This window comes from Pipistrellus hanaki, assembly GCF_964339955.1.
Source record: "Pipistrellus hanaki genome assembly, chromosome: 13".
Classification (NCBI taxonomy): Eukaryota; Metazoa; Chordata; class Mammalia; order Chiroptera; family Vespertilionidae; genus Pipistrellus; species Pipistrellus hanaki.
Window position 1 is genome coordinate 19376566 of NC_140515.1, and position 23862 is coordinate 19400427.

The following is a 23862-nucleotide window of genomic DNA, read 5'->3' on the forward strand; positions in this document are numbered from 1 at the left end:
CCCTTCTTGGAGTGTCAGACACTTAAAAAGCCCCCACTAAATGGAACATTATCAGTTTGTAGTCTGAGTGGAGAAGGAGGAAAAACAAAAAAGACCCCAGGTTCTCTACTTTTATCTGGATGATGTCAAGAATGTGATCAAGGCTGTTAAAGAATGGCGATTTTTCTAAAGCATATGATAAACTCATCCCTCACACTCCCATGTGCTACCATGGGGAGTAGGACTTCCTAAGCTTTGCTAAGCTTTCCTTCTCATTTTAGCCATTGTTTATCTTTTCCTCTTGTCATTTTGCTTCAAAACTTGCTTCACAACCATTTTATTGTATGATCCAACAGTGGCCTCAAGAACTTCTTTTTTTCATGTTCCACCCAAGACTAGGAACATCTTATCAATTTATTCACAAGGACATAGCCATAGTCAGAAATCAGGGATACTGAAATGTATCCCTGTTTTTTGTTTTCTTTATATTGCTTTTTAAATATAAAAGGTAATATAAAAGAAGTTCTATTTTTTTTCTACACTGTACATTATCGTGCACATTCCACTTTGAAGACCATCTTAGACTTCATTTATTTCATCCCCCAAATGTTTTACTTTAAACCTCATTCCTGATAACTGACCTCTGGCTCTGGCCCTACCTAAGGGCATCTCTTAAAGACTCAGCATATCTATCAGACTTCATCAGAGTCTCAGCCTCAGACATACATTTCCAGATGACTTTTTCCATGGTGCCATTTGCATTCTTTGCAGAATTAAGTTATTGCAACATTTTTCTCAATGGAGCAGTGACTTCTTTACTTCATTTAGTGCAGGTATACCATCTAACAATTTTTTATAAACTGACATTGATCATAGTAATCATAATTTGAGAATTACCATCAGAATCCATAGATTGTGTTGATTTACAGGTTTCCATGGATATAAAGTAGAACATAGCTATAGTAGACAATTCTTTGAAAAATAAATTCATAGTAATAACAATGGAAATTATATGGTCATTGTGACCACTCCTTATATAAAATTTTTTAAATCTATTTATAACTTTATTGACTATGAAACCTTTTGTGCTTTGAACAAGAGAAGTGTAGGATATAAAATAAAAGCAAATGGTTACCTATGTCAAGAACTATTCTAAGTTATAACTCATTTGATCCCTCAACAACTCTCTAGTATAGATACTTTTTTCCCCCATTTTAAAGGTGAGGAAACTAAGTTATTGAGAGGTGAAATAACTTTTCCCGGGTCACATAGAATATAAATTGCAAGCTGGGGATTTGAACCCAAGAAGTTTGGTTCTTGCCGAACTGATTTGGCTCAGTGGATAGAGCACTGGCCTGCAGACTGAAGGGTCCCAGGTTCTATTCCTGTCAAGGGCATGTATCTTGGTTGCAGGTTCCTCCTCAGCCCAGACCCTGATCAGGGGCATGTAGGAGGCAACCAATCGATGTGTTTCTCTTACATTGATATTTCTCTCTGTCTTTCTCTCTCTCTTTCCACTCTCTAAAATCAATGAAAAATATCCTCAAGTGAGGATTAAAAAAGATTTGTTCTGGAGCCATTATGCCTAATCTAACATAAAATTTCTTCCTATACAAAGACAGAAAATTACAAGTGACCCATAATCTCATTATCATGAACACTATTTACATGTTTTAATGAAACTATTATAAGTATAAAAGTAGAGAATTCAGCATAAGAATGCCCAAAGTGAAATAAAGAATGATATAAACCAAGAAAAATGTCCAAAATAAAAAATAAAAGCCTTTCACTCACACTGTCCCTTAAGTCCAGCTCACTAAAAGTAATCACTACTAACACTTTTTTTGTGATTGTTTCCATAACAATCACAAAAGGTGTATATGGCCCTAGCTGATTTGGCTCAGTGGATAGAGTGTCAGCCTGTGGACTGAAGTGTCCTTAGTTCCAATTCCAGTCAAGGACACATGCCTGGGTTGCCGGCTTGAGTCCCAACGGGGGGCATGGAGGAGGCAGCAGATCAGTGTTTCTCTCTCATCATTGATGTTTCTATCTCTCTCACCCTCTCCCATCCTCTCTGAAATCAATCAATATATATATATATATATATATATTTTTTAAAAGGTGTGTATGTGCTTCTACATATACCTGATATATTTTTTAATTTAACAAAGAGAATTGTCACTGTTGTGCAATTTGTTGGTTCCCCCCCCCATTTATTTTATCTTGTTGATCTTGCCATAACATTTATATTGATACAACTCATTAATTTTAACAATTTTATAAAATTACCATATGTGGATGTTTTATAACATTTTAACTAGATGCTTTATATTTTTTCCTCTTAAAGACAATGTTAACTGTATCTTGGTGAACTTTTTGTTCATATCTTTATGTCATATTATTGGCAGATATTTGTTTTCAAATTATAAAATCACAGAATTGGAAGAAATCTTCTAAGTACAAACTATATTAAAGCTATTCTATTGGTATGAAAACAAAAATGTAAATGTATTTATAAGGGGAATAACAAAAATTTTTAATATTCTAATATCTATCAATTTCATCATCAGCTTACCTATTTCTATTTTCAATTTTTTATTTTCTGATATTCCCTAGGGTGTCCGTCCTGTAGCTCAGGCTGGCAATAAACACGGTGAACTTAGTCCCTTAGCCCTGTTTGCTTTCTTCGTGAATCGCTGCAAAGATAATCTTCATGTTGTAGTGGCCTTTAGCCCCATTGGAGATGCTTTTCGAAATCGCCTGAGACAGTTTCCATCCCTCATCAATTGCTGTACCATTGACTGGTTTCAGGTTTGTAATTTTTTTTTGGTTGGGTGGGGGGGGGGCAACTAAATCGTTTGTAATTTTACTGAAACCTTACTGAAGCTTCATTAAAATACATTCAGCAAGTGTTTCTTGATCACTTACTCTAATGAAAGTACATAGTACTTAGCACCAGGGATTGATAAGACTACATGTTCCCCCCAGATTGCTCATACACTAACTAGACAAAAAGACAGAAAAGGCAATCAGCAAATGAGCAGTAATGATTATATAAAAAATCCATAATCTTGATGTGTAAAAGTTATACTTGAGACTAGGAATCTATGACATATGAAAATGTGTTAGTTGCATATAGGAGGGATATATTAGAAACCAATAGCGTGTATTATGTACGTACACACATATATACTAGTACATGTATGTAAAGAAATATATATGCATGCGTATATTTATATCAGATATTTCATATATATGATAAGGAATTAGCTTGCATGATTATGGAGGCTGATGAGTTAGTTCTAAGACCTGCAGTTGGAAAGCTGGAGACCAGGAGAGCTGTAGTTCCAGTCTGAAGGCCAGCAAGCTTTAGACCAGTAAGAGCTGATGTTTGAGTTCAAGTGTAAAAAACTGATGTCCCAGGTTGAAGACAGGCAGGCAAAAGGAATTCCCCCTTATCCGGGAGGGGGTCAGCCTTTTTGTTATTTTCAGGCAGGTCTTCAACTGATTGGATGAGGCTCATTCACATAAGGGAGGGCAATCTGTTTTTCTGACTGTGGAATTAAATATTAAACTCATTCATAACACACCTCACAGAAACACCCAGAGTAATGTTTGACCAAATATGTGGTCAAGTTGCCACACAAAATCAACCATCACATGGGGATAGTATGTGCAAAGATATAACAATGCAGAGGGCATGGCTCATTTAGGCAACTACATATAGTTTGGTAAAACTGACTGGCAGTGACCGCAGCAGGAGTTAAGTTGGAGCTTTGAGTCAGTGACTGGTTATAAAGGAATTGTAAATATGCCTAGGAATTTGATTTTATACCAAAGATGCTGCATGATGATTAATATATATTTAGCTAATCTTTATTTTAGAAAAGCAAAAACAATTGGAGGCTGTATGGTGAATGATTTGGATCATGTCAGCACCAAATGATGACTGCCACCTCACTTAATCTTAAGGCAAATTGTCACTGCCTGTATAAGACAAGTATTTACGCTTTTGAGAACAGTAGCTTATGTTGCCTTCTGTTTATTGCTTTATGTCCAATAGAATGTGGACTATTGATCACTGGATAATTTCTTTTAAAAATAAATTTCTGATACTAACTTGTTTTATTCTCTTTTGCTTATTTGTCAATTGCATGTTTGAGAAACTAACTCTGTCCTTTTGAGGATAGCACATTTATTTCAGCTAGTGATGTTTTTGTGTTTATACAGCATGTGAAACAATTTTGCTTTTATGCAAACCATATTTTAATACTACTTTCATTAAGTAGCCAAAGCAAAACCAAACACACAAAGAAAACCTATCCCTCCATACATTTTGTGAGATCTTATAAATACAATTCTACTATTTTTGGATATCTTTTTTATAACCATGAGACTTTCTATTCTAAGTGATTCTTACTTATTGGGGAACATTTTTAAAAGAAGGAACTGGGAGTTGTAAATAGATAAGGAAAGTTAAGTGGTTAACAGAGCAGAATAGATTTACAATGAAGCAGTGGGGACCCAGAACCTGTGTCAGAGAAACTGGTGGCATTGTTTGGGGTCTGGGTTTGTGAAGTTCAGGAAGTGAGTGTAAACCACTGTGTCACATAATCAGGAAGGCATTGACTTTTTTTGATAGATGTCAAGTCCCCAAAGTAGGGTATATACTTACCAGAGATGGCAAAACAATTCAGAGAATAAGGGAAGAAATTATTTGCATATTCATTTTATATTAAATATTTCCTATGGGTTAACATTGACACCCTTGATCAATTTGTATAGCCATGCATGATATGCAAGGTAACCTTAGCGATTCCAGTAGTGAACTGAAAATTGAAGATATGATATAATTATAAGTGGACAGTAAGAGAATGGCATAAACTAGTTTATGCTCTTTGTTAGTTACATCGTGAAGCAAAACCAATGACTACTTAATAAGTTCTGACAAGATGCTGGTAAAATAAATTCCAGAAGGCTATTTGGAATATGGAGTTATATCAACTAGTTAAACAATAAATCTTATCCCCAGGGTATCTCATGCCATGCAATATCAGCTTCTGATGGCACAGGGGACACTATTGGTTACCTATCAATAGGTATTTTCTACACCCTGCCCCATCCTTGCTGATAGAATTGTGATATCACCCTTATGTAGATTGATTCCTGGTTGGTCTAATATTGGTACTCTCAATATTACTGTTACTTGGTTTATAAATGAGCCTATTCATGACCCATTCCTTGCCAATAGGGTCCTGAGTTAAAATCTGCTTTGGGGAAAAGTTGTTGTTTTTTGTTTGTTTTTTGTTTTTTTGTTGTTGGGTTTTTTACTATGAAAAAGTATTGCATGGTAGGAAAAGGTCCTTTTCTGTCTTTCCACCTTGTTGCTTGAGGATATAATGTCCATTGCCATAGCATTCTAGATCAAGCCCAAGGATAAAATAAAATGCACTGAGAATGGTGGAGCAAAAAGCCAGAAAAAAGCTGGATCCCCAGTGACATGATTGAACTTCTAAGCTAAGCAACCCTGAAAATACCCTACTGCTTAACTTATAAATATCCCCCTTGAAGACACGGTAAGACTGTGTCTTAACCATAAACATTCTAACTGCTACAGAGAGTATTAGACCTTCATGATTAGCAGGATAATCAACAACAAGGTACTCAGAACACAAAGATAAACTTTTGTAATGTTTCAATGATGTATAAGTCATATGATACTTATTCTGGCGTTTGACAAAAATTCACTAATAATAAATATTTAGAAGCTTCTACTAAGGTTTAAAAATGTTCTCCTCTTGTCTTTGTGGTTAGAGCAGACCTGACACCTCCTCTCTGTTGCAGGAATCCCCATGGTCTTGGAGTAATTTTCTGAAAATATACAAACATATTCTCATCCAAAAGTTACTAAAGGAATCTTTTCTGTAAAATTGACTTGGGATCCTTTTTATTTTTGCCCAAACGATTTTCCTTTGGCTTGTTTTGACAGTATGTGTGATTTTCATGAGAGTCTTGTTATTAGCATTACAAATGAAAATTAATTTTCTACAGTAAAAATTTTCTATATGTAATTTTACTTACAGGATATTTTTCCTTACATGATATTACCCTACTATCTCTCCTTTCTTTCTTTCTTTTTTTTTTAATGGATGCTTTTGTAAATTTTATAATGCAGTCTTGATAACTTTATATTTTATGTTTTTGCACAAAAATAAGACTGCTTTAGGTTCATTTCATGTTAATCAATTTTACTGTGAGATACACTACCAATAGAAGTTTTATTTTATTTTTTTTAATATATTTTATTGATTTTTTTTTTTTTTTACAGAGAGGAAGAGAGGGACAACTTTTGAAGGAAACCTCTCCTTATTTCCTTCCATGATAATTTTCAGGCTACAGAGAATTTCATTTAAAAATCTTTGTCAGATGAAACAATTCTCTTGCCAAAACCGGTTTGGCTTAGTGGTAGAGCGTCGGTCTACGGACTGAAAGGTCCCGGGTTCGATTCCGGTCAAGGGCATGTACGTTGGTTGCGGGCACATCCCCGATGGGGGGTGTGCAGGAGGCAGCTGGTCGATGTTTCTCTCTCATCGACGTTTCTGGCTCTCTATCTCTCTCCCTTCCTCTCTGTAAAAAATCAATAAAATATATTAAAAAAAGAAGAAGAAGAAACAGGTTATGGTGACCACTTGTATAGATTAGATTTAATATATATTTTTCTTAATTTTTATTTTATATATATATATATATATATATATATATGTTCCTATTCCCCCATTACCCCCCCACACACTTGTACCTCACCCCCCTGTTGTCTGTGTCCATTGATTAGGCTCATATGCATGCCCTTTCTCTATAATAGAAGTGTCAGAGGTGAAAGAAAATTAGTAAAATGTATATGAAAATCTTCCTCCTGTCAGAGACTGGAGTGTGCCATAGGACCCAGAGTCAAGGCACCACCCACCCATACATGCCTTGAAATCGCATGAGACCCAGACTCGGCCGGTCCTACCCACATTGGGTGAGATCCAGACCCAGCTGGCCTGTCCCCCATCAAGCCCTGCTGGACAGGGGCGCAGCCTCCAATCCCCCATCAAGCTTAGCCAGGCAAGGGGTGCAGACTTGTGTTCCCCAGCCCGGCACTGGGGTGAAGTGTGTGGCCTGAAGTTCCCAAACTGGCACCAAGATGGGGGTTTGCCTTGAGGTCCCCTGTCAAGTCCCGCTGGGCAAGGGGTGCAGCCTCAAGTCCCCTGGCCTGGCACCAGGGCGGGAGGACATGGCCTGAGGTCCCCCAGCCCAGCACCAGGGCGGAGGCGTGCCTTGAGGTCCCCTGTCAAGACCCGCCAGGCAGGGGGTAAGGCCAAGGTCCCCAGTCAAGCCCCGCTGGGCTGGGGGCACAGCCTCAGGTCCCCCGCCCCGGCCCAGTGCCACACAGCCTCAGGTCCCTGCTGATTGCTCCTTAAGGCTCTTACTGGAAACCCGCCTCCGCTGTGGGTGCAGCCATCTTGTGATGGTGTGAGGGTCAATACCTCTTTATTATATAGGATATCATTGACCTTCCATGTTATCTTTAATTTTAGTTTATGAACATATTAATTAGATCTTTCATAGAATTACTGGTGACCTCAGTCCCCTAATCTTTTTTCCTCATTAGGGTTTAATTTTCTCAATCCTAAATTATTCTCGTATAGAAAGGCATTTAATTTACATAGTTGGAGTAGGATATTCATCTTAAGTTTTACAAGTTTTCTTTTTTTTTTCTTTTTAGCCATGGCCCGAAGATGCCCTTGAGCTTGTAGCTGTGAAATTCTTAGAAACACTGGAGCTTACTGAAGTTGAACGACGAGAGATAGTTCCAATCTGCAAACATTTTCACACTTCTATTATGGATCTTTCAGAAAAGTTAATGAATTTTTAAATTACAATAATGTCATATTTTGAAGAATCTCTTTCTGTGGAAGCTCAAAATTTTAATAGGGTTTCTATGTTTTCTAGATCTCTCTGATTACTTAATTAGTAAAGACCCTCAGCTTGCAAGTAATAGAAAGCTACTTGATCTAGCTTTAAGAAGAGGGGGTTTATCATAAAGATACAGAGGTGTCTGACAAAGCTTAAGGGAAAGATTTCAGCTGGGTCTCAGAAGTGACTGGAAGCAGGAATTAGAAAGCCATTCTAAAACCAGAAATACCTTTTCTCTATTTCTCATTCCTGCTTTTGTCAGGGCACCTACTTATTTCTTTCTCTTTGCAGACTGAATTTTCTGCTTCCTAGGGCATATGGAGGAAACTGGCTGCCTTTCAGTTCTCAATTTACTTCTTGCAATTCCAGCTATAGGCAGAGACTGATTGCCTGTTTCCAACTCCCCATTCCAAATTTGTTCCAAAATGTGATTAGCCTCATTTGTGTCCAGTGTCCAACTCTGGTCTTATCAGCTATAGTTAGGATAGCAACTTTCACAGAACCAACATTGCTATGGGGCACTAGGTGGAAGTTCTCAGATAAAGGGAGCTAGTTGGTAGGCTGTGGATACATCAAGTGTCTGTTTTACCTCTGATAATCTCTGAGATCTTCATTTCAAAGGTGCATAAGCCCAAGTGCTCATATCACTATAGAATATATTGCCTACCCAGGTAGCATGCTTGGCTTGGACAGTTGCATCAAGAAGAGGGCTGTAGCCGAAACCGGTTTGGCTCAGTGGTAGAGTGTCGGTCTGCGGACTGAAGGGTCCCAGGTTCGATTCCGGTCAAGGGCATGTACATTGGTTGCGGGCACATCCCCAGTAGGGGGTGTGCAGGAGGTAGCTGGTCGATGTTTCTCTCTCATCGACGTTTCTAGCTCTGTATCTCTCTCCCTTCCTCTCTGTAAAAAATCAATAAAATATATTTAAAAAAAAAAAAAGAAGAAGAGGGCTGTAGTCTGCATACTTGCCATGAAACATCATTGCTTTCATTGTTTCTGTTTGTATGTGTAGTAATCTCATACTTCTTGGCTATACCCCATTCAGCTGACAAGTTCACACTTGTGCAAAGAATGATGACTCATTCTTACTATCCTATCTGCAATCCCCTTTCCTACTATACTTGCCTAGCTTACACAATATCTTGAGTCCCTTACAGGGTGAGATCTTCATGGCTTATGAAACATGTAAAAAGGCCTATATTTTTCTTGCTGTAGTTCACCTTTGATACAGATCTATTGATTTGTACTTTTTAAGTACATCATTGCTATTTGATATTTTGTAGATAAGAAATTGGAATGTGGTTATGTGTAGAATTCTAGAACTCTATGGAGTTCAATTACTCAGCATCCTCTAAATAAAATTAACTGTCAGTGTGGTTCAGTGGTTGAGCATCAACCTAGGAACCAGGAGGTCATGATTAGATTCCCTGTCAAGGCACATGCCCAGGTTGCAGGCCCGATCCCAGTAGGGGGTGTGCAGGAGGCAGTCAATTGATGATGTTTCTCTCTTCCTTCATCTCTCTCTAAAAATCAATAAAAACATAAATTTTTTTAATTTTAAAAACCTTTATTTTTAAATGCTTGTTGTTAATGCTTTGTTGAATTTACTTCTTACTTTCTGAAGCTTATTACTTATATTGTATTAAGCTATATGATCTGCTTCTCTTTTAGGTTCTTGCAGGAGTTAGGACGACATAACTATGTTACTGCTACTTCTTATCTTGAACTTATTGCCTCATTTCGACAGCTTTTGACTCAGAAGCGACAAGCTGTTATGAATGCAAAACAAAGATACGTGAATGGGCTTGACCAGCTAGCTTTTGCTGAATCTCAGGTACATTTGACAGCTCAAAATGGTAATATATAATAGGAAATGTAAGGAATAATATGTGTCAGGCACTGTGCTATATGTTTCACATGTATTCCTTCAATTATTCCTCATAACAACTCTATGAGGTAAAAAATTTATGATCTATATTTTACAGATGAGTTTTAGAGAAGTTTACTAAGTTACTCAGACCACACAGACTCAGATAAATCTTGTTTTAGTCTTAATTTTTTTGGAATTTGGAGAGAATATAAGAAGTCTGGTTGACTTTTTTATTTTAATAGCTGGTAAAATAAAAGACTGGTGTTTTTTGTTTTGTTTTTTTAATGAGTCAAGTACTTCTAATGCTTATTAGCATTATTTCAATGTAAGCAATAGTATAACAGGAACACTCTAAGCTTCCACCTTCTTTTCTATCTGCATTTCTTCTGTGGTAACTGCATTCTCCTGCTGCCCTAACATATACTCAAGGAAGATAAAATATTTTGTAAATGAAACTGGCCACACTCTCATTATTTCTTTTATCACATAAAGAACTAGAAGAAAAAGTTAAGATTTTCTGGCCCTAATACTTTCCGATACATTTAAGTTTTAGTTTTCTATGTTTGGTTTCTGTAGCTATTAAAGCTATGAAAAATTAATGATGAATTGTCTATTTAGGTCGGTGAAATGAAATTGGAACTTGTTCAATTACAGCCCAAATTGGAGGAAGCTAAAATTGAAAATGCACATATGATGCGGGTAGAGTATCGTGAATGTTTATTTTAATTGATGTCAGAAGACAATTGAAATATGTAAAATTAGCTTTGAAAATAAGTCTTAACACATTATTATCGGTGTCCATAAGTTCTTTGGATAATCTCTTCTGGTCCCTTACCCTTTCCTCTGAAATATAGTCAGTCTGTTGCATGCTTCAAAGTATCTGGGTCTATTTTGTTCTTCAGCTTATTTTGTTCATTAGATTCCACATATAAGTGAGATCATGTGGTACTTGTCTTTCTCTAACTGGCTTATTTCATTAGCATAATACTCTCCAGGTCCCTCCATACTGTCTCAGAGAGTAAGAGATCCTTCTTTTTTACAGCTGCATAATATTCCATTGTGTAAATGTATTACAGTTTTGTTTTGCTTTTTATCCATTCATTTACTGATGGGCATTTGGACTGTTCCCAGATCTTAGCTATTCTAAATAACACTGAGGGGGCAGGAGAAGGATGAAGGGGGCCACTGGGGGAGGGAGGGGAACATCTGTAATACTTTTCAACAATAAAGATACACTTTAAAAAAAGAAAATAAGCCTCAATTTTGCCACTAGATCTTAGGAACTTTACCCTTTTCTCTTGATTGGCTATCTCTTTGGATTTCTTTCATTCACTTTTGAAGGGAAGGGGGAAGCCCATTACCAAATTAGGTTGCATGTATTTGCATTTCTCCTCATTTTATCTTGGGCTTTTCTACCCTTCAAATTTCCCTACTTTTCAAACATTCTTTTATTCTCCAGAAGGGAGAAAGCAATAGAATGTTTGAGGAATTGTCTTTAATTTTTTCTTTAGGTTATTGAGATAGAGTCTGCAGAAGTAGAAGCAAAAAGAAAGTTTGTGAAATTAGATGAAGAGGTAGCCAGTGGAAAGGCTGAAGAAGCCCAACTTCTGAAAAATGAGTGTGAAAGCGACTTAGCTGAGGCGATTCCAGCTTTGGAAGCAGCTCTTTCTGCACTGGATACACTAAAGGCAAGCTTTGGCATTAGTTACCTTATGTTTCACCAATAAAGTAAAATTGTGTACAGATACTTGGTTAATTAGGATTAGTTTTATTTCAATGGATGATATATTGTTTTTGTCCAGACAAATTGAATTTGACTTTTTTTTTTTAAGTCCTTACCTGAGGATATGTTTTTACTGATTTAAAAAAAAAAGAGAGAGAGAGAGATTGAGGAAGTGGGGGGAAGAGGGAAGAGAGAGAAAGAGAGAGAGAGAGAGAGTAATAGAGAGATATGAGAGAAACATTTCAGTTGCCTCTCATATGAGGCCTGAGCAGGAATCAAACCCACTACCTTTTTGATGTATGGGATGACATTCCAACCCACTGAGCCACCCAACCAGGGCTGGAACTTGACTCTTAACAGCTCCTCTTTGATATATTATATTATATTATATTATATTATATTATATTATATTATTTTTTGCTTTTCACATATTATTTATAATTTTCATTTAGGATATTCCAATGAAAATGGAACAAACAGATTCCAAGAGGCCAAAGTAGCTCTGCACGTAGACCAGAAGGCATATGTTAAACCAGAGGCCTGGGGCACAAATTCATGCACTGGTGGGGTCCCTCAGCCTGGCCTGTGCCCTCTTGCAATCTAGGACCACTCCAGGGGATGTCAGATAACCAGTTTTGGCCCAAACCCTGAAGGCTCAATTCAGACAGGAAGAATCTCAATCCTGTGCATTGAGCGTCTTCCCCATGGTGGTCAGTGCGTGTCATAGTGACCAGTTGACCAGTCGAACAATAGAATGGTATATATATATATATATATATATATATATATATATATATATATATATATATATTTGGATAGACATTAAACTCACAGGATTCTTAATGTCTTCAAACTCCTCCAGCTATTTCATTGTGAGTCTGTTGCTTTTACCATTGTTGGTATCAAATACTATATTTGATATGACTTAGGGTTCAGTTGCAGAGAATTGGCTCTATTTAGTACCCTATTTCCCCGAAAATAAGACAGTGTCTTATTTTTTTCTCCCAAAGTTGCGCTAGGTCTTATTTTCAATGGATGTCTTATCTTTCCATGCACTAGGTCTTATTTTAAGAGGATGTCTTATTTTTGGGGAAACACGGTATAAGCAGATAGTATTTTGGGGGGGAATTTTACAAATGAATTACAGAATTGTTGGAAGAGCTAAAGAAACAGATCATAGGCTGAGCTGTCAGGAATGATTCAAAGCCAAATTGCGTAAATAGTCTACCAAAGGACCCTCTGAGTCAGAAGCTTGCAGAGCTACACCATCTCTACTATAATCCATGTGGGCAAAATAGATATCTCACACTCTGCCCATCTCTCCACTTATTCATTGTGAGTTCTTTTGTCATTCAAGTGATCTGATGGTGTAACCGAATGACCTCTCACAACTCTAGCTGCATGGGAAACTAAAATATATAGTTGTTAGTTTTCTAGCAATTGCAAGAGAGATCAGAAGATATTAGAGTAGATATTAAGTAAGTGAATCTATTGTGTCTGTCATAATAATATAAACCTTTTTAAAAAATAAGTTTGGAATTGGGACCTATCTCTTCTTACATTTTGGGTGGAGAGGGGTTAAAACTAATCCTATATGATAAAAGCATAATATGCTAAGTGTCCGGTTATCCAATCATCTGTTCAACCAATCAAATCATAATGTGCTAATGATATGCTAAGGCTGCTCAACTGCTCGCTGTGATGTGCACTGACCACCAGGGGGCAGACAGTCAACCAGTCAATCAGTTGCTATGACATGCACTGACCATCAGGAGGCAGACACTTCAAAAGGCAGGTTAGCTTGCTGCTGGGGTCCAGCCAATTGAGACTGAGCAAGATGGGCTGGACACACCCTGGAGCCCTCCTACAGTCCCTCCCTGGCTGGCCAACCTCCCGCATCCTTCCCCAGCCCTGATCGTGCAGCAGTGAGGTCCCTTGGCTTGGCCTGTGCCCTCTTGAAATCCGGGACCCTTCATGGGATGCTGGAGAGCCAGTTTTGACCCAATCCTGCAGGTTAGGCTGAGGGTTCCCACTGGTGCACAAATTCATGCACCAGGCCTCTAGTATCTATAATAATAAAAGTGTAATATGCTAATTAGACCAGACGACCTTCCTTACAAAGCCAGGGCTGCAAGGGATGCCCGGGTCCCGGGTGCCTGCCAGCAGCCAGAGGGAAGTCCCAGTCCCAGGTGCCAGAAGGAAGCTGGTGGCAGCAGCCAGGAGAAGGAAGGCCTACTCTTGCATGATTTCATGCATTGGGCCTCTAGTTACATATAAGAAAATATAGAATTAAGTCTTTGTCTGAATTAGGGTTCTTAACCTGGCTTCCATGTATAGGCTTGGTTTGTGATTACACACAAACTTTGTGTTTATGAGCAAAAATATTTTTTCTGGAGGGTTTATAGCTGTCATAATATTCTCATAAGGATCTATGATCTTCCAGATGTTTGAGAACCATTGCTGTTAATTTGTGTTAATATTGTTTATTATAGTGATGCAAAGCAAAAAACAATTACAATTTCAAATGAAAATTGATGCTTAACTTTAAAAGCTTATTATTTAGAAATAAACTATTCTGAAGATATCCTGTTTTCTTTTGATTTAGCCAGCTGATATTACAATTGTAAAATCAATGAAGAATCCTCCATCTGGTGTTAAGCTAGTTATGGCTGCTATTTGTGTCATGAAAGATATAAAACCAGAAAAAATTACAGATCCTTCAGGAACTGGAGGGAAGGTAATAACTAGAAACAGATTTAAATCATGTGCATGAATGTACAGAATACTTTATAGCAACTACTATCAAATAAATGTCTAGTCCAGGGAAAAAACATTGTCTTTCAGATAGAATGGATTCAGAATCAATTATGGAAAACACTATCTATATTTATTCCAGAGCAAGGTTAAGGTAGTATGGCATCAGAAAAATGTGGATCTATTTGATTCCATCTCCTTTCCTGCCTATGTAGGGTTTCCTAATCTCATGAGGTTGGGATTGAATGAGCACTGGGATTCCTGTGCTTTTCCAGCTAGGATTCTCAAAAATCTAACCACATTGGGGTTGTTTCTGAGCCTTCAAAATTCTGCTGTGTTACAGTCTGGTGAGGTTGTTAAAAGCATGTGTGCTGGAGCCAGAATGCCTGTCTTCAGGAATCCCAATTCCATTAGTAATGTGACCTTCAACAAAATGCTTAATCTCTATGAGGTTATCAAAAAATAAATAAATAAAAGGAAAAGGGAGAGTTATCATACTTGCCTCATAAAATTAATATGAGAATTAGATTAGTTAATACATATAAAGTTGTTATATATAAAACCTCACAAACAGCACACAATACAAGTTAGCTGTTATAGATCATTTATTATTCAAGGCTATATTCCTTAAAAAGGGAAGGCATAGCATCCATCCTAAAGTAAAGTTATAGACTTACTTTCTTTTTAGGTTTTTATACTTAGGTTAGAATCCCTGAATTGAAGAATTGAGTTGTGTGGGGGTTTTTTTGTCATTCTATCCTTCTTTGGAAATTATAAAGAAAATAAATAGGCTCTTACTTTACAAAGTTATTTTCATGTACAACAATCCCACACCACATAACATTTCTCTTTCAATGTTTAATTTTTATAATAAATTTAATGTATAATCTCATGTTCATATTTAAACATTTGACATATATATATATATATATATATATATATATATATATATATATAACATGATCTTGGGAATAGGAGTCTTTTATTTCCAAGAAGATAAAAGTTAATATTTTCACAGTATATCGTTTTCCTGGAAAAAATATCTTAAATTTCAAGAAGAAAAATCTTATAGTAAGCATCTTTAATTATATATTTAATAAGTTTGCAAAATTTTATTTATAGATATTCGATTACTGGGCACCTAGCAAAAAACTTCTGGGAGATATGAATTTCTTAAGAGATTTGAAAGAATATGACAAGGATAACATTCCAGTGAGTTTCATTGAATTTTTTTGTTCTTTGCTAAATGTAACTTTGCTGAAATATATAAGATATTTAATATTATGTGATACTATATAAAATATGAGATATTCCATTTTGGATTAAAATAACAAATAAAGGGACATTGTATTTATTACTATTCTATGAATTCTCATAATGCATAGACCTACTCTTGTTTCCAACCACTAAAAATATTTATAATATTTTAAATATTATAAATTTAATAATTTACTGTTTTAGTGTAATATTGACATGAAAAAGTTCTTTTAAGTGTCTTCTTATAGTAGTTTATTAATCAGGTACATAAATTTATGTGAGATGAAATATAAAGAATCCTCTTCCATTTACACCCTTGTTTATTTATTAATGTTTAATTGTCCTTTCTTCTTGTCTTCATGTTTTCTAGAAACAGATTTAAATCCACAAAAGTCTTTTAATTTTTTAGAAGGAATATTTTCCTTCAGTATCTATAACAAATTTGGATATTTTTCTCAAAAATGAATTATATTTCAGCTATAATTATGCTTATTTTAAAATTATTTCAAAGTACTGACTGGTTTTTAATGACAACATAACTTTTTTATACGAAAAATTTTTACTATGTGTGATTATTTTTCACCTTATGATTGTGTGATATATGTTGAAACTCTAAGATCTAAATCTTTGCTTTGTAGGTGAATGTTATGCAGAAGATTCGTGGTGACTATTTAACAAACCCTGAATTTGACCCCCCTAAGGTTGCTAAGGCTTCTTCTGCAGCTGAGGGTCTGTGTAAATGGATCATGGCTATGGAAGTATATGACAGAGTTGCAAAGGTATTTTAGGATCAACATATTCATTTTCTATTGAAATATTCCCAGAAATTAAATATGCATTTAATGCAAATATGCATTTGCTAGTTAAGACTTTTCTAAAAGTGCTACCAGAAAGAATTGTCCTGCTAAAGCATAGACATCAGACATTGAGTATCTAGTAGCTGAAGAGAATGCTTTCATGTTACATACCTTGGATGTGTGAGTGCTGGTGCTGTGGGAGCAGGGATGACCACTGAAATTGGCCAGACTGACCTGTACCCATTGGCACCCAGGCCAAAAGAAAATTAGTTTGATAAACAACGGGCATAAACAAAGAAAAATCCAAAGCCTCCAGGGCAAAGTGACAGAGCATGGGAAGATCCCTAAAGCAATGGCATGCATTGATAGGAAACCTGTTATGGAGTAACCCCTGGGGCCAACTCCCGGGGAGAGCAGAGAACAGTTTTAAGAGCATTTTGTAAATTTGGCTAGCAGAGGACCAGGAAAACACTGCAGCTTGCAGAACTCTACCCAGGGAAGCAGGAAATATAAATAAAAAGGCAGGTAAAAATACATGGTAGCACGTGTTTAGGACAAACTCAGTAAAAAATGAGTGATCAGGCTATAACAATTGGGTAGGCACTCCTAAAAATGTGTCAGAGGAGTAGACATATATACACCTGTTAAAGAAATAAAATTAATTTTATCTGGGATGTTCTTCTATTGAGCTTCTTGTCCCTCCCCACAGTAGTCTCATACCAGGTCTGCAAGCTCTTAACCCGTAAGACATGTAGAATCTTCTGGATCCTTTCCATTAAGCACAGAAGCCAAAGTATTCAGGTTCTTTCCTGACTTCCCAGTCTATACCTCCACACTACCATTTTAATTCAATGTTAAAGGGAGGTATCCAGCAAGGTCTCCTCCAAAATAAAAAGTAGAAAGCAGATTTTCCTACTTTCTATTTATTTATTTAACATGCCCCCCTTCAAGATTTTAGCCAACAGAAGATATAATGGGACATTCAGTGTCTGCTAACTTGCCTCCCTTTTCCCTCTTTGCCTTCACATTTATTCATGGCAGAAGGCTTAGGTGTCCCTTATTTCAAATATACATACTCTCTTTGTTCATCTAAATTCTTCCTAACAATGGCTTATAATACACTAAAGATAAAATTGCAAACCCTATTCTTTTTTCCAACCACAGTTTACATTCATTATGCACCAGTTTCAGATGTATAGCAAAATGGCTGGAAAACTATGCTCTCCTCAGAGTGGTCCCCGGCTTCCCTTAGCATCCAGCTGGCCCCATACCCTGTTATCTCAACATTACTGAATATATTCTCCATGCTGCAATCCACATCTCTATGGCTGTTTTGCAACCATCAAATTGTACTGCTAAATCCCTTTACCTTTTCACCTAGTTTTCCTCCCCTCTGTTCTCTGTTCTTTGTTTCTATGAGTCTGTTTCTATTTTGCTTGGCAAAACTCTTTCTTGATATACTATTAAGCATAATAAAATTGGAACTTTTTTTCTCAACAAAAATGTGGTTTTTCAAGACTTATTGAGGAAAATTCAGTTTTGGTAGTAAAACTGAACATCAACCTGAACGAGGAAATCACAGGCTTGGAAATGCAAAATTGAAAACCACCACCAACAAAAAGCATACTCATATATTTTAAACATTTATAATTCTGTTACATATTTTTCTCTGTTTTTGGCAACTGTTCAACAGCAACTTATTTAGAGACATTTTGGTATCTATTGTGTCATTTTTTTGCTACATATTGTGACATTTTGTTAGTTCAGAATAATTTATCTGTTTTACATATGACAGTGTACTAGTTCAGAATGATTTATATATTTTACAAAATATATAAAGATATTTTAATTTTTGTGTATAAAAAGTTGTAAGATTTAAGGCAAAATGTTCATTTATATAAGTTTTTATTATAAGTAACAAGTGAATGTATAATAATATATGTTTTAAATTCATAATATCTATAAGGAATTATGTAAATGTCACTTTTACAGAGTATACATCACAGCTGCATATATTGTTCCCAAACAGGTAGTGGCTCCTAAGAAAGCCCGTTTAACAGAAGCTCAGAAGTCCTTAGCTGAGATCATGGAAATTTTGAATCAGAAAAGAGCAGAATTGGCAGAAGTTGAACATCATTTGGAAAACTTACAAAATGTATTTTTTGAAAAAACTGAGGAAAAGGCTCGTTTAGAAGATCAGGTGGAACTGTGTGCTAAGAAGCTTGAAAGAGCCGCAAAATTAATTGGAGGACTGGGTGGAGAAAAATCAAGGTCATATTTCTGCTTATTTTAGCAACTTATGAAAACATCAGGCTTGAATATGTGACTTTAATTAATATTTATTATATCATTGATTTTAAAATGGCTGGTTGAAAATGTGGGATATTCTACAAGGCCCCTGGCCAAGGCTATCCAAATAGAATATCAATGTCAAAAGACGTTGTTTGCAACTTGCTTTCAAATGTTTAAAAAGAGAAGCAAATAAGGGAAGTGATTATTTTTATTGATTTTATTGATTTTAAGAGGAAAGGAAAGAGAAACATCTATGTGAGAGAAACATTGACTTGTTGCATTCCACACATGCCCCGAGGTATGTGCCCTAACAGGAATCAAATCTACCACCTTTTGTTGTATGGGGTAATGCTTCAACCAACTGAGCCATACTGGCCAGGGCAGGAAATGGTAATTTTTAATCTAAATGGTGAATAGATTGGTAATCACTGTACAGGACTTTCTGGTTTTACATATACGTTTAAATTTTTTCCTGATAAAATGTTTGGGGTGGGGAGAAATGGATATATGGTTCACTCTGTTGAAATTTATTTCAAAGAAGATATAACTGGCTTGATCTAACCATGCCAATTAGTTTTATTCTAAATATTTATTTGTACTGGCCAGCCAGCTACCTCACTTATCCTATCTAATAAAGAGGGAATATGCTATTTGACCCTCATGCCATTGCAAAAATGGTGGCGCCCACAGCCAATAAGGAGGGAATATGCTAATTGACTGCCCCACCCTAAAAATGGCGGTGTCCACAGCCACAAGATGGCAGCACCCAGTCCCCTCGGCCCCACCGGCATGCCTGCCTCCAGAGTCCTCCAGTCCCCTCAGCCCCCTAGCTGCTCAGGGCCAGTCTGAGGCACAGGCAAGCCTCCGATGGCAGCTGCCCAGCCACCCAGGGCCAGCCGAGGCTTTAGCTGCTGGCATTGGCAGCAGCAAAGGTGTGATGGGAGTGTAACCTTCCCCAATCACCAGGTCACCTCCTGCCTCTGAGAGCTTCTGGACTGTGAGGGGATAGGCCGAGCTGAAGGACCCCACCTCCAGTGCATGAATTTTCATGCACTAGGCCTCTAGTTAATTATATTTGTTGAATGAGTAGCATGATAAAGTAATATGCCTTTAAGTTTGTAATGCAGATTTGATGGTTTTGGAATGTACTTTCATCACAAAGTTTTCATTAAATGGAAAAATATTATCCCTAGAAATAGTATATCAGCTTCTATACAACTTAAATATGATTTTGGGTAATGAATTGCAGACTAACAAAAAGTACTGAAACAATAAATACCGAAACCACTATGATACCATTGTAATTAGCTATTTGTTAATAATAGGAAAGGAGCAAAGGGGAAAGCCAGACATTATGGGCATGTCATTTAGGCAGCTTCACCAGGAAGCTGCAACTTTGCACTCCCCAGGGAACCACCAGTATGTTCCCTGCAAAGCACTGGTGGAAGAGAACAGAACAAAAAGAAGATAGACACAGCCCACTAAAGTTGGAGTGACCAGGGACTAGAAGAGGTGCCTGTCAGTAAAACCTAGGGATAGAGAAAGTTGGTCAGAATGGGCATCATCACTGCAAGCCCACACAAAAAAATGGGAATACATAATCCCCTAAACAAAGGAATTCTCTCTCTTGCTGCACTTGTTTGCTCCTGCTTCCTTGTATCCGCCCTATGGTGGACATGTGGACCCCACACATAATGGACCAATGGAGTGCAATGGGGAAACATAAGCTAAGCTAGCCTAATGCTGGACTTGATTCTGCTCCAATGTGGAAAGGAAACTTTAGATACTGGCCCCAGCTATACTTCTTCTATGACTGGACTAAAAGAAATGGGACTTTGGAAACTCAGGGATTTAATTCCACCCAAATAAAAATCATTTGTTCTCCCATATGAATCTTAGAAAAATTTTTCTTGGAATATCAAAAGAAATCCAATCGCACTAGCAACCGGAGAAGACCTCTCCTATCCTATAACGATTAGACTAAATCATCCTGAAGAAAATGATTAGGCAAAATGCTAGAGGGCCGGGAGGTTTGTTTTTGCTTATTCTGAAGGGCCAAATTCTGAAAACAATAACAACAGCACCTAATATTCTGATAGTGAAAGGTGGATTGTCATTTACTAACATAGATATGTGTTAGAGAATGCTAGAGCTAAGAAGGGATCTAATCTCATTTTGTAGATAAGCAAGTGTCCAACATCTCATGGCATTTTGTTAAAGAATCTGGGCTGGAAGTTCCTTGCCCTTTCCAGTACTGTCTTCTATCATTCTCTGTGGTGAGGCTATTTTACCGTTGGTTTATCTCACAGATGGTCTCAAGCTGCAGATGATCTCCAGATAGTATATGAAAATTTGACTGGTGATGTCTTGGTATCAGCAGGAGTAATAGCCTACCTTGGTGCTTTTACTTCTGGCTTTCGACAAACATGTACAGAAGATTGGAGCATGTTGTGCAAGGTAATGATTTTATATTTTGTAAGTTTCTTTTTAGATCATTCAAAGTATAAGTCGGGATATTTTGGGGGAAAGATGATAAGGACAGAGAAGTGAAGAAATAACTGAAAATACAGTCTTTTTTTTTTTTCCTTCTTGTTGAATCAGTAAAGTACTTCCATAGTATAACTTTCTCTCTTTTTTTTTTCTTTTTCTAATATATTTTATTTTTTACTTTCTCTTTACAATTTTTAAAATTGTTCAGTTACAATTGATATTCAATATTACAACAGTTTCAAATGTATTACATAGTGGTTAGATACTTACATAACTTACAGGTGATCCCCGCAATAAGTCTAGTAACCTCTGGACACTAAATATGGTTATTACTATATTAGAGGCCCAATGCACGAAATTTAAGCAAGAGTAGGCCTTTGCAGCTGAGCATCGATCCCTTGCAGCTGCAGCAGCTGCCTCAATCCCTCTGCAGCTCCAGTGGCTGCCTTGATACCTCCCTTGCAGCCGAGGCAGCTGTCTCAATCCCACAGCTGCAGTCCCAGTTTCTTCCAGAAGGTCATACAGAAGGACGCCCAGACAGTTGTTCCGCTGTTCAGCCGTTTGGTTGATTTGCATATTATGCTTTTATTATTATAGATTACTGACTATATTCCCTTTGCTGTGCTTTATAGCCTTGGGATAGACCAATTTTGAATTCAGATGTTTGTTTGTTTTTTCTGTTCCTTAGAGTTATTAAATAACTAGAGGCCTAGTGCACGAAATTTGTGAGAGGTGACAGGCCGTGCTGGGGAGGGCAGTTATATAGATATATGGCTGTTTTTTAAATATTTATAATTCTATTACATATTTTGAATATAAATTTACCCTTGTGAAGACTCTAGACCCTCTCCAATCTGGGATCCCTCTCACAATCCAGTACTGCTGGCTCCCAACCACTTGCTTGTCTGCCTGCCTGATTGCCCCTAACTACTTCTGCCTGCCATCCTGATCACCCCTAACCACTCCCCTACCAGCATGATTGATGCCTAACTGCTCTGCTGCCAGCCTGATTGCTCCTAACTGCTCTCCCCTGCCAGCCTTGTCACCCCTAACTGCCCTTCCTTGCAGGCCTGGTTGCCCCTAACTGCCCTCCCTTCCAGGCCTGGTCACCCCTAACTGTCCTCCCCTGCAGGCCTGGTTCCCCCCAAATGCTCTTCCCTCTAGGGCTGGTGCTCCCCAACTGCCCTGCCCTTCAGGTCTGGTCACCTCTAACTGCCCTCCTCTGAAGACCTGGTTCCTCCCAACTGCCCTCCTCTGTCGGCCCAGTCACCCCTAACTGCCCTCCCCTGCTGGCCCAGTCATCCCTAACTGCCCTCCCCGGCTGGCCCAGTCATCCCTAACTGCCCTTCCCTGCCAACCTAATCACCCACAACTGTCCTCCCCTGCCAGCTATCTTGTGGCAGCCATCTTGTGTCCACATGGGGGAAGCCATCTTTGACCACATGAGGGCAGCCATCTTGTGTGTTGAAGTGATGGTAAATTTGCATTTACTATTTTATTAGGTAGGGCAAGAAGAAAGAAAATATCAGATATTTGTTTATTTCTTACAGGAAAAAAAATTCCCATGTTCAGAGGAGTTCTCACTGAGTAAGACCCTGGGTGATCCAGTAAAAATTAGAGCTTGGAATATTGCTGGATTACCAACAGATATGTTCTCCATAGATAATGGAGTGATTGTTAATAACTCCAGGCGTTGGTAAGGAACATAAAATATATTTATTTTTCAGTAATTGTATTTGAAAGTTATTTTCAAACATAGAGAAAGGTTGTAAGGATTTTAAAGTGCCCATTTAGCTTCTGCCTCCTAGATCCTAAATTAACATTTATTTTCTTGTTGTTTTATCAAATATTTATCCATCCCTTTATCCATTTGTCAAATCATCCTTTTTTATGCATTTTAACATAAGTTGAAGACATGGATGTACTTTCCCTAATATTTCATCCATGTATATCATTAACTAAAGTTCAATATTATGTATACTTTTTCTTTTGAGGTAAAAGTAGCATTACATGTAATACGTACATAAAATTTAAGAACACCATTCTATGAGTTCTTTAAAAAGTGTATGCAAAAGTACACACTTATGCCAATCCAAACCTCTGTCAAAATACAGAACATGACTCCCAGGAAGTTCTCTTATGTCCCTTCTCAGTAAATCCTCATCCTCACCCCACCATAGGAAATTATTATTCTGATTATTTTTCACCATTGATTACTTTGACTGTTCTATAACTTCATGTAAACAAATCATACTGTACATACTCTTTTGTGCAAGGTTTCTTCTACACACTATAATATTCCTATTTTTTGTTGCTGAGTGGTATTTCATTGTATGAATATATCATTGTTTATGCATTCTCCTGTTGATGGGAACCTGGGCTATTTCTGGTTTTTAGCTATTCAGTGTATTTATTTTAACTAGGTATTTCTATCCATTTTCAAGATACTATAATTTATGCAGTTTCATGGATACCTTTTAAAATTACTATCAATAGTGTGATAATTATATGAATATCCCAAATGGTTTTTTATTCTTTCATTTATATTACTTTGTAAAATTACTCTCATATGAAAAATAGTTTCCTACAAATGGTTATTCAGTCATGTTGTCATCTAATTTTAATAGTCTTTTCATGGGACTATATCTCAAACATACTCTGATAGGTACTACTGAGCTCATATTCATGAGATACTGTTGTAAGTGCCCTATGTTCTCTCAAACTCCTATGAATTAGGTGTT

General features: G+C 37.1%; 1 protein-coding gene across 1 annotated transcript in view; it reads left to right on the forward strand.

The window, feature by feature from the left end:
* The window catches only part of DNAH12 (dynein axonemal heavy chain 12), a 200452-nt gene that overhangs the window by 128367 nt on the left and 48223 nt on the right, over window positions 1-23862 (forward strand). Inside the window, exons 45-55 of the mRNA XM_084903087.1 lie at window positions 2596-2790; window positions 7748-7881; window positions 9610-9772; window positions 10427-10507; window positions 11320-11496; window positions 14137-14268; window positions 15408-15497; window positions 16181-16321; window positions 18369-18610; window positions 20941-21088; window positions 22672-22817. Of these exons, the coding sequence (XP_084759213.1) occupies window positions 2596-2790; window positions 7748-7881; window positions 9610-9772; window positions 10427-10507; window positions 11320-11496; window positions 14137-14268; window positions 15408-15497; window positions 16181-16321; window positions 18369-18610; window positions 20941-21088; window positions 22672-22817 (1649 nt within the window). The remainder of the gene's footprint in view (window positions 1-2595; window positions 2791-7747; window positions 7882-9609; window positions 9773-10426; window positions 10508-11319; window positions 11497-14136; window positions 14269-15407; window positions 15498-16180; window positions 16322-18368; window positions 18611-20940; window positions 21089-22671; window positions 22818-23862) is intronic.